The following is a 14,063-nucleotide window of genomic DNA, read 5'->3' as shown; positions in this document are numbered from 1 at the left end:
CCATACGAGAATTTACAAGCTATGTGAAAGTCAAATTTCGTCCAACCAGTTCGGGTTCATAAATGCTGTTGGTATGAGAGAGGCTTTGTTTTCAATACAAGTCTTATTCCAGAGATGCAGAGACGTAAACTGCGACGTATACGCATGTCTGGTTGATTATGAGAAGGCGTTTGATCGAGTACAACACGCCAAGATGATGCAAATACTAAAAGAAGCAGGAATTAACAAACAAGATCTGAAAATAATTAGAAACCTTTACTGGAATCAGACTGCAAACCTCAGAGTTGACGGTGAACTCACAGAATATGTCAAAATCATGCGTGGAGTGAGGCAAGGCTGCATTTTGTCCCCCCTAATTGTCAATCTTTACTCTGAAAGAAATTTATCGAAGCTTTGCACGAAACTGAAAAAGGTATTCTACTAAACGAGTACCGGCTAAATAATATCAGGTATGCAGATGACACCATAGTATTTGCGGACAACCTAAAAGACCTACAAGTACTCATGGACAAAATCACGTATTACAGTCAGCAATATGGACTCAATAAAAACGTAAAGAAAACAAAGCTTATGATCGTCAGCAAGAAAAAGATAACAGAAGGTCAACTCTATATCAACCAAACCCCTGTAGAAAGAGTGAGGCACTACAACTACCTCGGCACCATAATAAATGAAGAATGGACCAATAACCAAGAAATAAGAGCGCACATCGGAAAAGCTAGATCAATCTTCAACCGTATGGGGGCGTTTTTCAAGAGCCACAACCTTTCTCTTGGTATAAAAGTAAGAATGCTGAGATGTTACGTCTTCTCTGTCCTTTTTTATGGTGTTAAATCATGGACCTTGAACGAGGATATGTGCCGAAAGTTGGAAGCATTTGAGATGTGGCTATATCGGAGAATTCTTAAAATCCCATGGACTGATAGGGTCACAAATGAGGTGGTTCTTAGAAGAATGGGGAAGAACCGAGAAATACTAACCACCATGAAATCTCGAAAATTGGAATACTTTGGACATATTATGCGAAATGAATCCAGATATGCCCTCCTACAAGCCATCCTGCAAGGAAAAATATTTTGAAAGCGAGGTCCAGGAAGAAGAAGAACATGCTGGTTAAAAAACCTCAGAACCTGGTTCAACACAACATCTGTGCAGCTTTTCCGCGTTGCTGCAGATAAGGTGAAGATTGCCATGATGATCGCCAACATTCGTCACGGATAGGCACATCAAGAAGAAGAATAAGAGAGAAGAACAAATAGGAAAAAGAGGTGAGAGAACAATGAAAGCAGCTGGAATCTCGGCATGCCTGAAATAAATCGTATGGAAGAAGAAATATCTAAATACTGAAAGCAAAGTCAAAATATATAAAACAACAATAGGACCAGACACAAATAAAACGTTACAAATGATGAGAACAGTTGAAATGAGAACACTAAGAAGTATACAAGGCAAAACTCCACGTGCCAGAATAAGAAGTGAAGACATTAGACAAAACTGTAGAATACAGGACAGGAAGGTTGGTCAGACAGGGACGAAGATATTGGAGCAAACATATAAAGAGAATGGAGGACAGCAGACTCGTCAAAAGCACAGAAACGAATAATCCAGTAGGTAAAAGACCACAGGGTGGACCACCAAAAGGATGGCGAGAATGCTGGACCTCATCTTCCGGGAAAGACTTGTGAGTTTGGCCACTGTTACTCTGAGCGCCTCAAATAAAGTGAATATATAAAATCAACTTGAGAAATTACACCTGCTGTAACTAATGATACTTAAGGGCGGATCCAGGGAGGGGGCACTCCGAGAATTAAAAATAAATATATATATTTGAATATTTGTAGTTCAAATGTTTTTAATTTCAAACACATATATATTTACAAAACAGGGGATAAATATGTTTCCTGGACTAGAATTGAAAAAAGGAAGTAACGGAAACTTCAAGAATGACTTGGGTTTTTTTATAAATCAAAATGTTGATAATTTTACGAAGTGCCAATTGTTAGAACGACCTTGACAGGCATCAAAATCGTATTAATTTCCATATTCTATACACACAAAGAATAAAAAAGAAATGAAGCGTTACTTGGGTCACTTGCACTTAGAACAAAGGAGTTGGTTGGTATTTTCGCATAGTCAAAAGGAATTGTTTTACGAGTATTGCGTTTTATTTTTCTAATGGAAAAATATGGTCAAAATAACGGGATGACATCCCAAAGCCTTGTCACGAAACGTTTAACATATTTCGCCAAACTCATAAGCAAAGACTGAAATGATTGGCGAACCAATTAAAATTTTTATACTACAAAAAGGTCTTTACATAGAATTACAGGGTAATTTATAGGGAATTTTTTTTTTATTTATCACTAAGAGCCATATAAACCCATGAAAAAGCATCATACCACAAGGAGTGCGTTAAGGTTGAGCTGGATTTTCTACAAAGTTATCGCAACCCTCAAAAGTCAGTCATAGACCCTCAGAGGTCTAAACAGATACAAAAAAATAGAGAAAAACTACGACCAATAGTAGGGTCTATAGTGTTCTTAAGTCGACAAAATATTCTTCTAAGAGGCCATCGTGATGATGGCTTTCTGCCTCTGGAAGAAGATGCTGGACCTAGCAATGAGAAAAATTGTTAAGGTTTAAAATCGCATTAGGAGATAAGACTCTTAAATAACACATATCCACAGCATCTTCCTGAGCAACATACATTAGTAGCAGCAGTCAAAATCAATTAATAACATGTTGTGGTGAAGAAATAATTGAACAAATAATATTTGACGAAACGACCGACGTATCCCACGTGGAAGAGCTTTCTCTAAATTTGAGATGCATACACAATAACAATTATGAGAACCTAAAAATAATTAGTGAAAATCAGGAAAGAGGGAAAGAACAAGGCCAGACAGAAGAAGCATTGGGAAAAATAGTATTAAACTTGAAATAACTGCACTGGATCCCAACAAATGTGTAAGAATCGGTATTATGGCAGGAATGGTGAATTTTAAGGTACTTCTCACACACGGTAAAAGTGTGTGAAAAGTGCGTTAAAATTCACCATTGTAACCCTAATTTTTAAAAATTACCCCCTGTACCTCCGGTACTCCTCCCCAAAAAAAGTTTATGGCCCCTCCCGAAAATCTGTCCTGGATCCTCCCTTGATGATACTATTGGTAGTACTAGAATTGCCTCTTAATCACACTCGTTTACTTACCCAAAATGGAATCCGCCAAACCTAAAACAAGAAAAAATTTAATCAAAAAGCACTATTATGTGTTTAGACCAGTAAATGACCGTTTTGGACTGTAGTTTTCAGTGTCACGGCGGATTTGCTCGAAAATTTTGATTTAGATTCTACTTAATCTTCACTTCAAAGTTGAACCTGTGCAGTTGGTTGATTTTACTTAAGCGGTGAAAGACACTCCTTCTCGGGGGTTAAAAAATATACGTTTAAAATAAGTCTGGAGCTGGATAAATTGACTAAAGCAACTTTTGTTTTTTTCTGAGTCAATGCTTTTCGAGTTACTTGCGAGTGAAAATGTTTAATCTTCAGCAGGAAAAAACACGTTTTTGAGGCGGTTTTCGCAAATAATTCAAAAAGTAAATACTGTATCGAAAAGAATATTGTTAGCAGAAATGTAGCTTATAAAAAAACGAAAAAATTTGTATTCATAAAATGTATAGACCCAGTAAAAGTAAAGTGGTAGTTAGTCGTCAAATTACAAATCGAATAATTCAACGTGAAGTAACCAAAAAATGAAGCACTTTTCGGAGACTTAACTTTTATTTTTTACAAAAGTTTCTAGCATCCAAACTAAGCGAGTTACTCCCAAAATAAACATGGCTTCTTTTTGTTTGTAAAAAATAATCGTGGAAATGGCCCCCTAGTTAGCACCTAAATGAAATTAATCGATACCGCTTTACCATTTACTTTATATATGTATTGTTTATATCACCTGTAAGTTTGACAGGTTTTAAGTGCTTATTTGTGAAGAAATTTGATTTTACAGTATTTTTTTTATTACAAAAAATGCCTTTTTTCAAAATAACTTAAAAAGTATTAGTGATTCGAAAAATGTCAAGAAGTAAGAACGTAGGTTTTAATCTTGTAAATATTTTGGCTTTATTTCGTTTTTATCTAAGGTAAAAATTGGTTAAGATATGGCTGTTTGAAGTTTGCATACACTCATGATTAGTGACTCGTTCAAGCCGGTTGAACTACAACCCTTTCAAAAATAAGTGGGCTTTGAGCCGGTGAAACTTAAGTATCATATAAAAAATATATAAAGTAACTTGTGAAGCGGTAACGATTAATTTCATTTGAGTGCTAAATAGGGGGACATATTCACGATTATTTTTAGAAAAAAAAAAAGGAACCAACTTTACTTTGAGCGTGACGCGATTAGTTTTGATGATCAAAACTTTTAACAATGAAAATAAATCTTTTTTTAACCTTCGGATGACTAAGGGGGTAAATTTGGACCCCCAATACATGTTTTTATTTAATAAATTCAGAAATATTTTCAATTTTAAACTTATTATTTTTTATTTGACTTTAATATCATTCTAGATACCCTCATATTTTGTAATAAAAAAAATTCTCTATATTTTACGAAAAAAAATATTTTCTGAATTTGGGGTCAAAGACAAACTGCCTTGGCCTTCCTTATTCCAATTTTATATTAAGTAAATACCGTCTATTATGTGGAATTTTATGTAAGAAACATTTCAATATTGAGAAAAAATTGTTTGTTAAACCTGTGGCGAAGTAATTTGTGTATATTTTAAAACTTATTTAGTTCTAAGTTGAACGATCAGAATGATGATTCCTGTTTTTGTTCAGTTGTCATTAAAATTATGTTTTACTAATGTTTATTTATAACTTATTGATACAATAGTAACACTAAAATTACGAATACATTATTACATTTCTTAAAACAACTTCAGCTTTTTGTCAATTGTTATTTTTGACATGGGGTCATTTTTTACCCCTGTTGGTCATCCGTGTAACAAAAAAGGTTGGTCATCGAAAGGTTAAACACGTTTTAATGAGTTTTTCCAAAAATGGCTTAATTTTTTGGTTATTTCACGTTGATATATTAGATTTGAAATTTGACGAATAGTAAGGTATCCTTCATGAGCTATAACTTCTGCTGGGTCTATACACTTTATGAATACACCCTTTTTTCGTATTTTTTATAAGCTACGTTTTTGCTAAACATATGAGTTGCCGTTTGCCAGAAGCTGATAAATATGTCCACTTTCGATATGTTTCAGAAGAGCAAATTCAAATGTCCACGATGTCCATAAAATCACAGTTTTAGAAATATTACACTCTGGACCAAAATTAACCGGCCACCTTAAAAATGGGTTATATTTGATGTCTTATATCTCCTAAACCTGTTGTCCAATTTAAGTGATTTCTTTAGTATGTTATAGCTTTATTCCTTGACAATATCGCTATAATAAAATTGTTACTAAACACGTAAATTTTCATTGTATTGTATACCGGGTGTACGAATCAAACTGTGGTTTAAAAGTTTGCATCTTAAAATGGTCTTAAAGTTTGCATCACCCTGTGGAATATTCTAGCATTTGTAGACTACTGAAATTAAAACCTAACTATAGCCTCATGTTTTCTCAACATTTTGTTGTTTGATTAATTCGCTTATGTTAGATAATAAAAAAGTTAGGTGCTTTAAAAATTAGACATGCTGTTTATCAATACAGGGTGTTTTAAAAAAAAATTGGCAAAGTTTAAGGGGTAATTTTGCATGAAAAATAATGACAGTTTGCTTTATAAACTTAGGTCCGCAAATGTTTAGTATCCAAAATAAGGGGTATTGTAATTTTTCTGACAAACTGACTATTTATTTATTGCTTTAAAACCGGTTGAGATATGCAAATGCAATTTGGTGGGTTTTAAGATGTAGTTATTGCATATTTTTTGACATACAATTAATAATTTAATATTCACCATTGGCGCGCATACGGGTAATATGAGTCATCATATTACCCGTATGCGCGTCAATGGTGAATATGAAATGCTTAATTGTATGCCAAAAAATGTGTAATAACTACGTATTAAAACTCACTAAATTTCATGTGCATGTCTCAACCGGTTTTAAAGTAATAAATAAATCATCAGTTTGTCAGAAAAGTTTCAACACCCCCTATCTCGGAAACGAAGCATTTGCGGACATAAGTTTATAAAGCAAACTGTCATTATTTTTTCATGCAGAATTACCCCTTAAACTTTGCCAAAATTTTTTAAAAACACCCTGTATTGATAGAAAGCATGTCTAGTTGTTAAAGCACCTAAATTTTTTATTATCCAACATAAGCGAATCAATCAAACAACAAAATATTGAGAAAGCATGAGGCTATAGTTAGGTTTTAATTTCAGTAATCTACAGGTTCTAGAATATTCCACAGAGTGATGCAAACTTTAAGAAATAAACACAGTTTGATTCGTACACCCGGTATACAATGAAAATTTACGTGTTTAGCAACAATTTGATTATAACGATATTGTCAAGGAATAGGGCTATAACATATTAAAAAAAATCACTTAAATCGGACAACAGACTTAGGAGATATAAGACAGCAAAAATAACCCATTTTTAAGGTGGCCGGTTAATTTTGGTCCAGAGTGTAATATTTCTAAAACTGTGATTTTATGGACATCGTGGACATTTGAATTTGCTCTTCTGAAAAATATCGAAAGTGGACATATTTATCAGCTTTTGGCAAACGGCCACTCATATGTTTAGCAAAAATGTAGCTTATAAAAAAATACGAAAAAAGGGTGTATTCATAAAGTGTATAGACCCAGCAGAATCAAAGTTATAGCTCATGAAGGATACCTTCTTATTCGTCAAATTTCAATAAAGTGGCGGGTTAATTTTGGTCCAGAGTGTATGTTTGGTTTTGAGTTTAATGTTTATACAGATATTTATTTGAGTTGACATATTTAAAAAAAAAGTGTAATTTTATGGCCATCGTGGAAATTTGAATTTGCTCTTCTACAAAGTACCAAAAATGGACATATCTGCTTTTGGTAAACGGCTACTGAATTTTTTTCGATAAAATACTTTTTGAGTTATTTGCGAAAAACACGCCTGAAAACATATTTTATTTTTGTCGAAACATAAACATTTTTATTCGCAAATAACTCGAAAAGTATTGTCTTAGTTGAAAAACGTTATAGAGCAATCATCATCATCATCAATCAGCCTTTATTTGTCCAGTGTCGAGCATAAGCCTCCTCCAGATATTTCCATCTTATTTTGTTCTGCGCCTTTGCTATCCAATTGGTTACAACTTCGTCTGCTTCGCTTGCCTGCCTATGGTCTCCACTCAAGCAATTTTTTTGTCCATCTGTCGTCTTTCATTCTGGCAACATGTCCCGACCATCTCCATTTTTGCCTTGGAATGAGTTCGATAATATCGTCGACTCCGGTTCGCCTACGAACTTCCTCTTGTCGTACTCTATTTTTTAAGCTTATTCCAAGCATTGATCCCTCCATCTTTCTTTGCGTCCCTCCCATTTTGTGAATTGATGTTTTTATGAGAGTTAAGGTTTGTACTCCGTATGTGAGGACTGGTAGAACGCACTGCTTAAAAGAACTGCGTATAATAATAATATAATAATAATATACGTCTACTACTGGAGTCATTCCGAAGACCCTCCTCGAAAGCATAAAAAAGTTGGGTCTGAATGAACATCTTTACAAGACCATGCAGAAAGCTGTACTACTTGCAACGGCCAGATGTGTACGAACATTTTTGGGAGATACCTACCCCTGCATACCAAGTCACCTAGGGCTCGATAACACGGAAAGAGTCCCACCAGAGCTCAATCATTTTGATACCGTAGGTATCTGGGATGAGACAACTTTCCCCTTAGAGGGAGAGTGTGAGCCGTATGGCTAAATCTGGATATACGTTCGTTCATGTACGTTTATACATATACGTTTATTCAAATCAATATATTAGTCCTGTCGCCAGGGGGGGGTACAACGGCCTCCTTTATTCAGATGGCCTTACCCAAGTTTTTTCATGTATTTTGACCCGTAGAACACGAATTTTTTGGGTAACAGTTGATCCGGATGTCGATAAGATTGTTATTGACCAAGAACTTGAGGAATTACATAACCGCGATCTCTCGCAAAACAAAACATTTTTTGGTATTTTTTGGGCCATTCTAAGCAAAACATGTTTCTACAATTTTTTTCGTAGGATGGCTAGTTTTCGAGATAACCGCGGTTGAACTTTCAAAAAATCGAAAAATTGCAATTTTTGAACCCGAATAACTTTTGATTCAAAAAATAAAATAGCCAGTCTGCTTACCGCATTTGACAGTTTAAGTCAAACTATATCGGTTTTAATTATTTGCATTGCTAAAAAATTATTTTTTTATTGTTTAACAAAGATGTAAACACATAGTGTTTCCCGTGCCTTTACATGCGTTTTAACGCATGCTACGTAGAAATAGCCTCGATTACACTAGTACCTATTCTACCTACTCGTTCGATTTTAAATGAGAAATCATAGAAAACATCACTCACGCACTAGGTGTTTGTACCTTTGTTTAACAATAACACAATAAATTTTTAGCAATGCAAATAATCAAAACCGATATAATTTGACTTGAGCTTTCAAAGGCGCTAAGCAGAATTGCTATTTTATTTTTGAATCAAAAGTTATTCGGGTTTAAAAATTGCAGTTTTTCGATTTTTTGAAAGTTCAACCGCGTTTATCTCTAAAACTGAGCATCCTACGGGAAAACTTGTTAGAACATTTTTTACTTAGAATGACCCAAAAAATACAAAAAAAATGTTTTGTTTTGCGAGAAATCTCTGTTATGTAATTCCTCAAGTTCTTGGTCAATAACAATCTTATCGACATCCGGATCAACTGTTACCCAAAAAATTCGTATTCTACGGGTCAAAATACATGAAAAAAACTTGGGTAAGTCCATCTGAATAAAGGAGGCCGTTGTACCCCCTCTGGCGACAGGACTATATAGTTATTACAATAATTTACAATTTCAGTTTACTTACAATAAAATAAACGTAAAAAAAGTCTTAAAAGCATAAACATGCTTATTGACCTGTCTAATATTGACAGGTTTATGTTTATCGTTTTTTTTACAAATCAATATTTTATTTTTACAGTTTTTAATCTAATTTCTGTTTTTTTATCCATTATAATTAAAATTTATTAAATTGTTACACAACTCCCTTTTTTCTTTTACCCAAGCAGTAACTAATTTTTTATACAAATAAAATTTTTTGACATTTTTAAAATTTATCGGCAATTAATGGTATATTCTTGGAGCAAAATATGTAATAATTGACCGTTGCGTGATTGTTTTTAAGGTGTGAAGACATTCGACATTCAATTTTCTTCTTGTTTCATAATTTGACACATTTACTTTAAGAGGAATTTTATCTTTATGAATATTTTTAAGTAGCTCTAAACAGTACAATTGCCGAACATCAAGAACCTGAGTTTCATGAAAAAGTTGGTCTGAGGGATATGTTTTTTGTTTTGCATATATTAGTTTAAGAAACCATTTCTGAGTTTTTGAAGGGTCACCAGATGGCAATCAGCTACTCCACCCCATCCTAAAATCCCATATACAAGATGAGATTGTACTAGAGACAGGTAAAGCATTTTAAGGTGTTCAACTTCCAAAACTCTATATAAAAACAATTTTAAATAGCGGAGTTTTGGTAGCAACCTCGTATTTTTCTTATAATATTTTTATTTGTAAATCTCATTTAAGGTGCCTGTCAATTATAACTCCAAACTATTTTATGTACTCTGCTTTAAATATTTGTTGTTTTTTATTTATTTTTAATGAACTAAAAGTTGGCACAGAATTTTTAAATATTGCAAAAGATATACAGTGCGTCCATAAAGTAACGCATAAATTTATTATTTCGTAAACCGGTGACTTCAAGGAAAAATCCCGACACAGGTCGATTTGTATTTTTAATTTCCGATTTTTTGGCATATCTATCATACTAGTGACGTCATCCATCCGGGCGTGATGACGTAATCGATAATTTTTTTAAATGAGAATAGGGGTCATGTGACAGCTCATTTGAAAGGGTATTAAATTCTCTATTCCATAATATAAACATTAACATAATTATTTATACAAGGTGTTCAAAAAAACATTTTATTGATTAAAATAATTGAGACAAAAAGAAGAATGTATGTAATTTATCTAATTCAAAATATGTTTTAATGTTGTTAGAAAACAGGAACAAATAAATATGGTTTTTCGCTTAAATTCAATGTTAAAGCTTCCACCCACCTGCCTCTTGCCAGTTTGAATATTTCGTTTAAGCTAAAATCAATGTTTATTTGTCAAATAATTTTTTTTGTGTTTCCTGACAGTAGTAAAACGCATTTTGAATTAAATAAATTACATACATTCTTCTTTTTGTCTCAATTATTTTAATTAAGAAATGTTTTTTTAAACACCCTCTAAAAATAATTATGTCAATATTTACATTAGTTAATAGAGAATTTAATACCCTTTCAAATGAGCTATCACATGACCCCTATTCTCGTTTAAAAAAGTCATCGATTACGTCATCACGCCCAGACGGATGACGTCACTAGTATGATATATATTTCAAAAAATCGTAATTTAAAAATAAAAATCGACCTGTTTCGGGATTTTTCCTTAAAGTCGCCGGTTTACGAAATAACGAATTTATGCGTTAATTTATGGACGCACTGTATATTTAGTTTTTTCATAATTTAATTTGGGTTTGTTTATTTGCAACCATGTTTTTATAATCTTGAAGTTTTGTTCTGCTATAATTTTAAGGCTTTTCCAATTATCGGCCTTATAAAAAATTGCACTGTCATCAGCAAAACTAAGTATGTTTCCAACAGTTTTTAGTTTGAGCATGTAATTAACATATTATAGTGTAAAAAGTAGAGGGCCTAATACGGTCCCTTGCGGTACGCCATAATTAATAATTACTTCAGGATCACTTTTGACACCATCAATTTCTACAAATTGTTTTCTGTCAGTTAAGTAACTTTTAGTAATGTCAAAACCCGTCCTCTTAGACCATACTTCACAAGTTTTTTCAACAAGATCTCGTGAGATATCGTGTCAAACGCCTTAGAGAGATCGACGAATATGCATAAACTACGTTGATTAGACTCAAAAGCTTCTGATATTTGTGATGTTAGTTTACAAATAGCATCTTGTGTCGATTTTCTTTCTCTAAAACCGTATTGACAATCCAATACTGTACTAAACCTATCCAAAAAACTTACTAATCTATTTTTTTAAATTTTTTCAAATATTTTGGAAAAAACAGACAACAAAGAGACAGGTCTGTAGTTAATCACGTCTTCTTTATTTCTTGTTTTAGAACAATAGTTGCTAAGAATTAGTCAATTTGTCCATTTTCGGACTTATTTTGAACATGTGTTTAAGGGGGGGTATCACCCTCCCTCAGGAGGATAAGTAGAAACGTAAATCCAAATTTTAAACAAAATCGTCTTATATTAATAAATTTTTACTTACTAAAAACAGACTCTATAATTGTGTCCCCATTATATCCTGTTCCGTATCCTATTGAAGTCTCCGTTGTTCCCAATTGTGGAAACTGAGAATAACAACCACTAAACACTGAAATCAGACAAAGCGTATTTTATATCTGTAAAATTCCTACCTTAAATTATTATCCCTTGGTTACTCAGGTGACTCAGACTTATGCAATCACTCGGGTAGTATCTAGTGGAAGAAAGAAGAGGGAAGAAGAAATTGCTCCTGGTTGAAGAACGTCAGAGATTGGACAGACATGGACACATATTCGATACTAAGAACAGCTCAAGATAGAGAGCAAGTTACTGTAGTTGTAGCCAACTATCAGTAATGGATAAGGTACCTTAAGAAGAAGTGTCTGTCAGACACACATCTTTATTTAGCAAAAAAAGTCATGGTGGGGTAGCCCAAGGGGGATTTTTGCAGTTACTCGAGCGCTTAGGAAATCACATGGAAGGAAAACTGGTTTCCTGTAAATGTACCCCTACCATATATTGACTCATCATACAGGGGCGTACGTTGGGGGCAGTCCAAATGATATATTTATATCCTTAGAGAAACTCGAAAACGACATAGGCCTTAAAAAAAGTTGATTACATAATATCAAGCTGAAATTTTTTTAATAGCTTAACTGTGTCCAGTCGGACAAATTTTGATGTATGGGAACACTTGAACAGGGGACGTTTTAATTGTGGAACGTGATTTTAATTATGTAACGTGTCATCCTGACAAGTTTATGATTTTGAAAAGTAGCAGGTTATTTTATTAAGTTTATTCAATAGAAAACTTTATATATAATATTATATGAGAAAATGTTTGTCCGATAAATATGTTGGGCATTTTAATAAGTCAGACACGTAAAACATGTAATATAACAGGAAATATGTTGGTAGTAAATATCAGTCTGCATGAGAGTTTAATCAAAGGGTAGCAAATCGATTGAAAGTTCTGTCCGACAATATACATGGGACGTTTTATAGTCTGACTGTTTAGCAAAGTTTGTCCGACTAGACACCGTTAAGCTATTACAAAATTTTCAGCTTGCTAGTAATCATTTTTTTTGGTACGCGGGATTTAGGCCTATTAGATTAAGACAAGATAAGTTAAGAACAAGAAGGGCAGTGTATATTTTAAATATCTGGGGATTCAAGCGGGGAGTAAGGAAATGGACGAATCAAAATTTTCCCAAAAACAAGCGAATATTTCGCGAAATTAACATCAAATGGAAAAACGGAAAAATGCGTATTCAATTCTTAACAAATATCTCCCGAATGATACCAAACACGACCACTCATGGAGGGGGGTAGGGGGTAACTCTAAAATTTTAAATAGGGACCCCGCGATATTTCGAGAAATGAACGAAAAACTGAAAAAGCTACCGAATGACACCAAACACGACCCCGAGGTCGAGGGAAGTGGAGTGGGGAGTTACTTTAAAATCTTAAACAGGAACCTCCATTTTAAGTGCCTTTTATTCGAGACAATTTTCGAGAAAATCGAAAAAAAAACGATTTTTGGAAATGGAAAATTAAATTAAAAAATAGAAAATTCCCACTAAAATGGAAAGTTTAACTTAACTTTTTTTGGTTTTAGGACACAATCTTCACAACCCAATAGGTCCCCATGACGCTTTACACTCTAGGAGTAAATATACCGAGTTTACATTGAAAAATCATCTTAATTGATTTTTCGCACTTTAGCATACAATTTGAATTTTCAACATGTTCTACCAATTTCAGATAAAAATAAACTTCATATTCGGATTCAGCGACCTCGAAACATGAAGAATGACCAACATTGGTCATTCACATTAAAGTTGATTTTCGTGGTGGGTATATCGTCATTTTAGGGGTTGCTGCCGCTCGCCTATATAGACTGTTAAATCCAGGACCAAACGCACATATTTCACAAAATTCTATACTTCATTGTTCGAAAAGCACTTTTCACCTGTATTTTTAAAATTTTTCTTACCTGCAAACAGCACAAATAAGCTCACTGTTAACTTCATAGTTGGTGTCGTTTTACTCAAATCTGATTTTATGCGACTGAGTCAAAGAGTTTTTTAATATTTATACTGTCTTTTATCTATTTTGAATAAAAATTAATAGTTATGTGTTTGTGACGTGGTGACGTGAATTGGTAATGTTAGCTTTGGTTTAGTTAGTTCGATAATTTCTTATTTTTATGTAGAAGATAAGCTGTACAGTAATAATTAGAGACTTTATTTTTCGATTATTAGTAAGTTAGTGATGTAATAGTTAAATTATTTAAAAATATGGTTAAATGTGTCGACTTTACGAGTCTACTTTACTTACATAATGTGTTTAATATCTAATATTCCCTTTCTAATATGTTTATTAGTTTCCTCATTGTATGATGGGTAGCTGGATTGATCTTGCCAAATATAAAGTTTTGTTCGATCTAAATATTAGTTACACAGGTTATTCTGCTTTAAATAATGCTTACAATTTCTATAAAA

General features: G+C 33.3%; 1 protein-coding gene across 3 annotated transcripts in view; it reads right to left on the bottom strand.

The window, feature by feature from the left end:
• Positions 1 to 13,674, bottom strand: part of LOC126882886 (uncharacterized) — a 224,021-nt gene extending 210,347 nt beyond the window's left edge. For all 3 annotated transcript variants that reach the window (XR_007697420.1, XR_007697419.1, XM_050647950.1), the window contains exons 1-3: positions 13,556 to 13,674; positions 11,564 to 11,668; positions 3,212 to 3,232 (exon numbers count right to left, since the gene is read on the bottom strand). Coding sequence is in view for 1 of the 3 variants with exons in the window: in XM_050647950.1 (XP_050503907.1) it covers positions 3,212 to 3,232; positions 11,564 to 11,668; positions 13,556 to 13,592 (163 nt within the window). In the remaining 2 variants the exon portion in view is untranslated. The remainder of the gene's footprint in view (positions 1 to 3,211; positions 3,233 to 11,563; positions 11,669 to 13,555) is intronic.
• Between the last annotated feature and the right edge of the window lie 389 nt (positions 13,675 to 14,063).

This window comes from Diabrotica virgifera, chromosome 4, assembly GCF_917563875.1.
Source record: "Diabrotica virgifera virgifera chromosome 4, PGI_DIABVI_V3a".
In the NCBI taxonomy this organism is placed as follows: domain Eukaryota; kingdom Metazoa; phylum Arthropoda; class Insecta; order Coleoptera; family Chrysomelidae; genus Diabrotica; species Diabrotica virgifera.
Note: the sequence above shows the minus strand (reverse complement) of the source record. Positions and strands in the feature narration are given on the sequence as shown.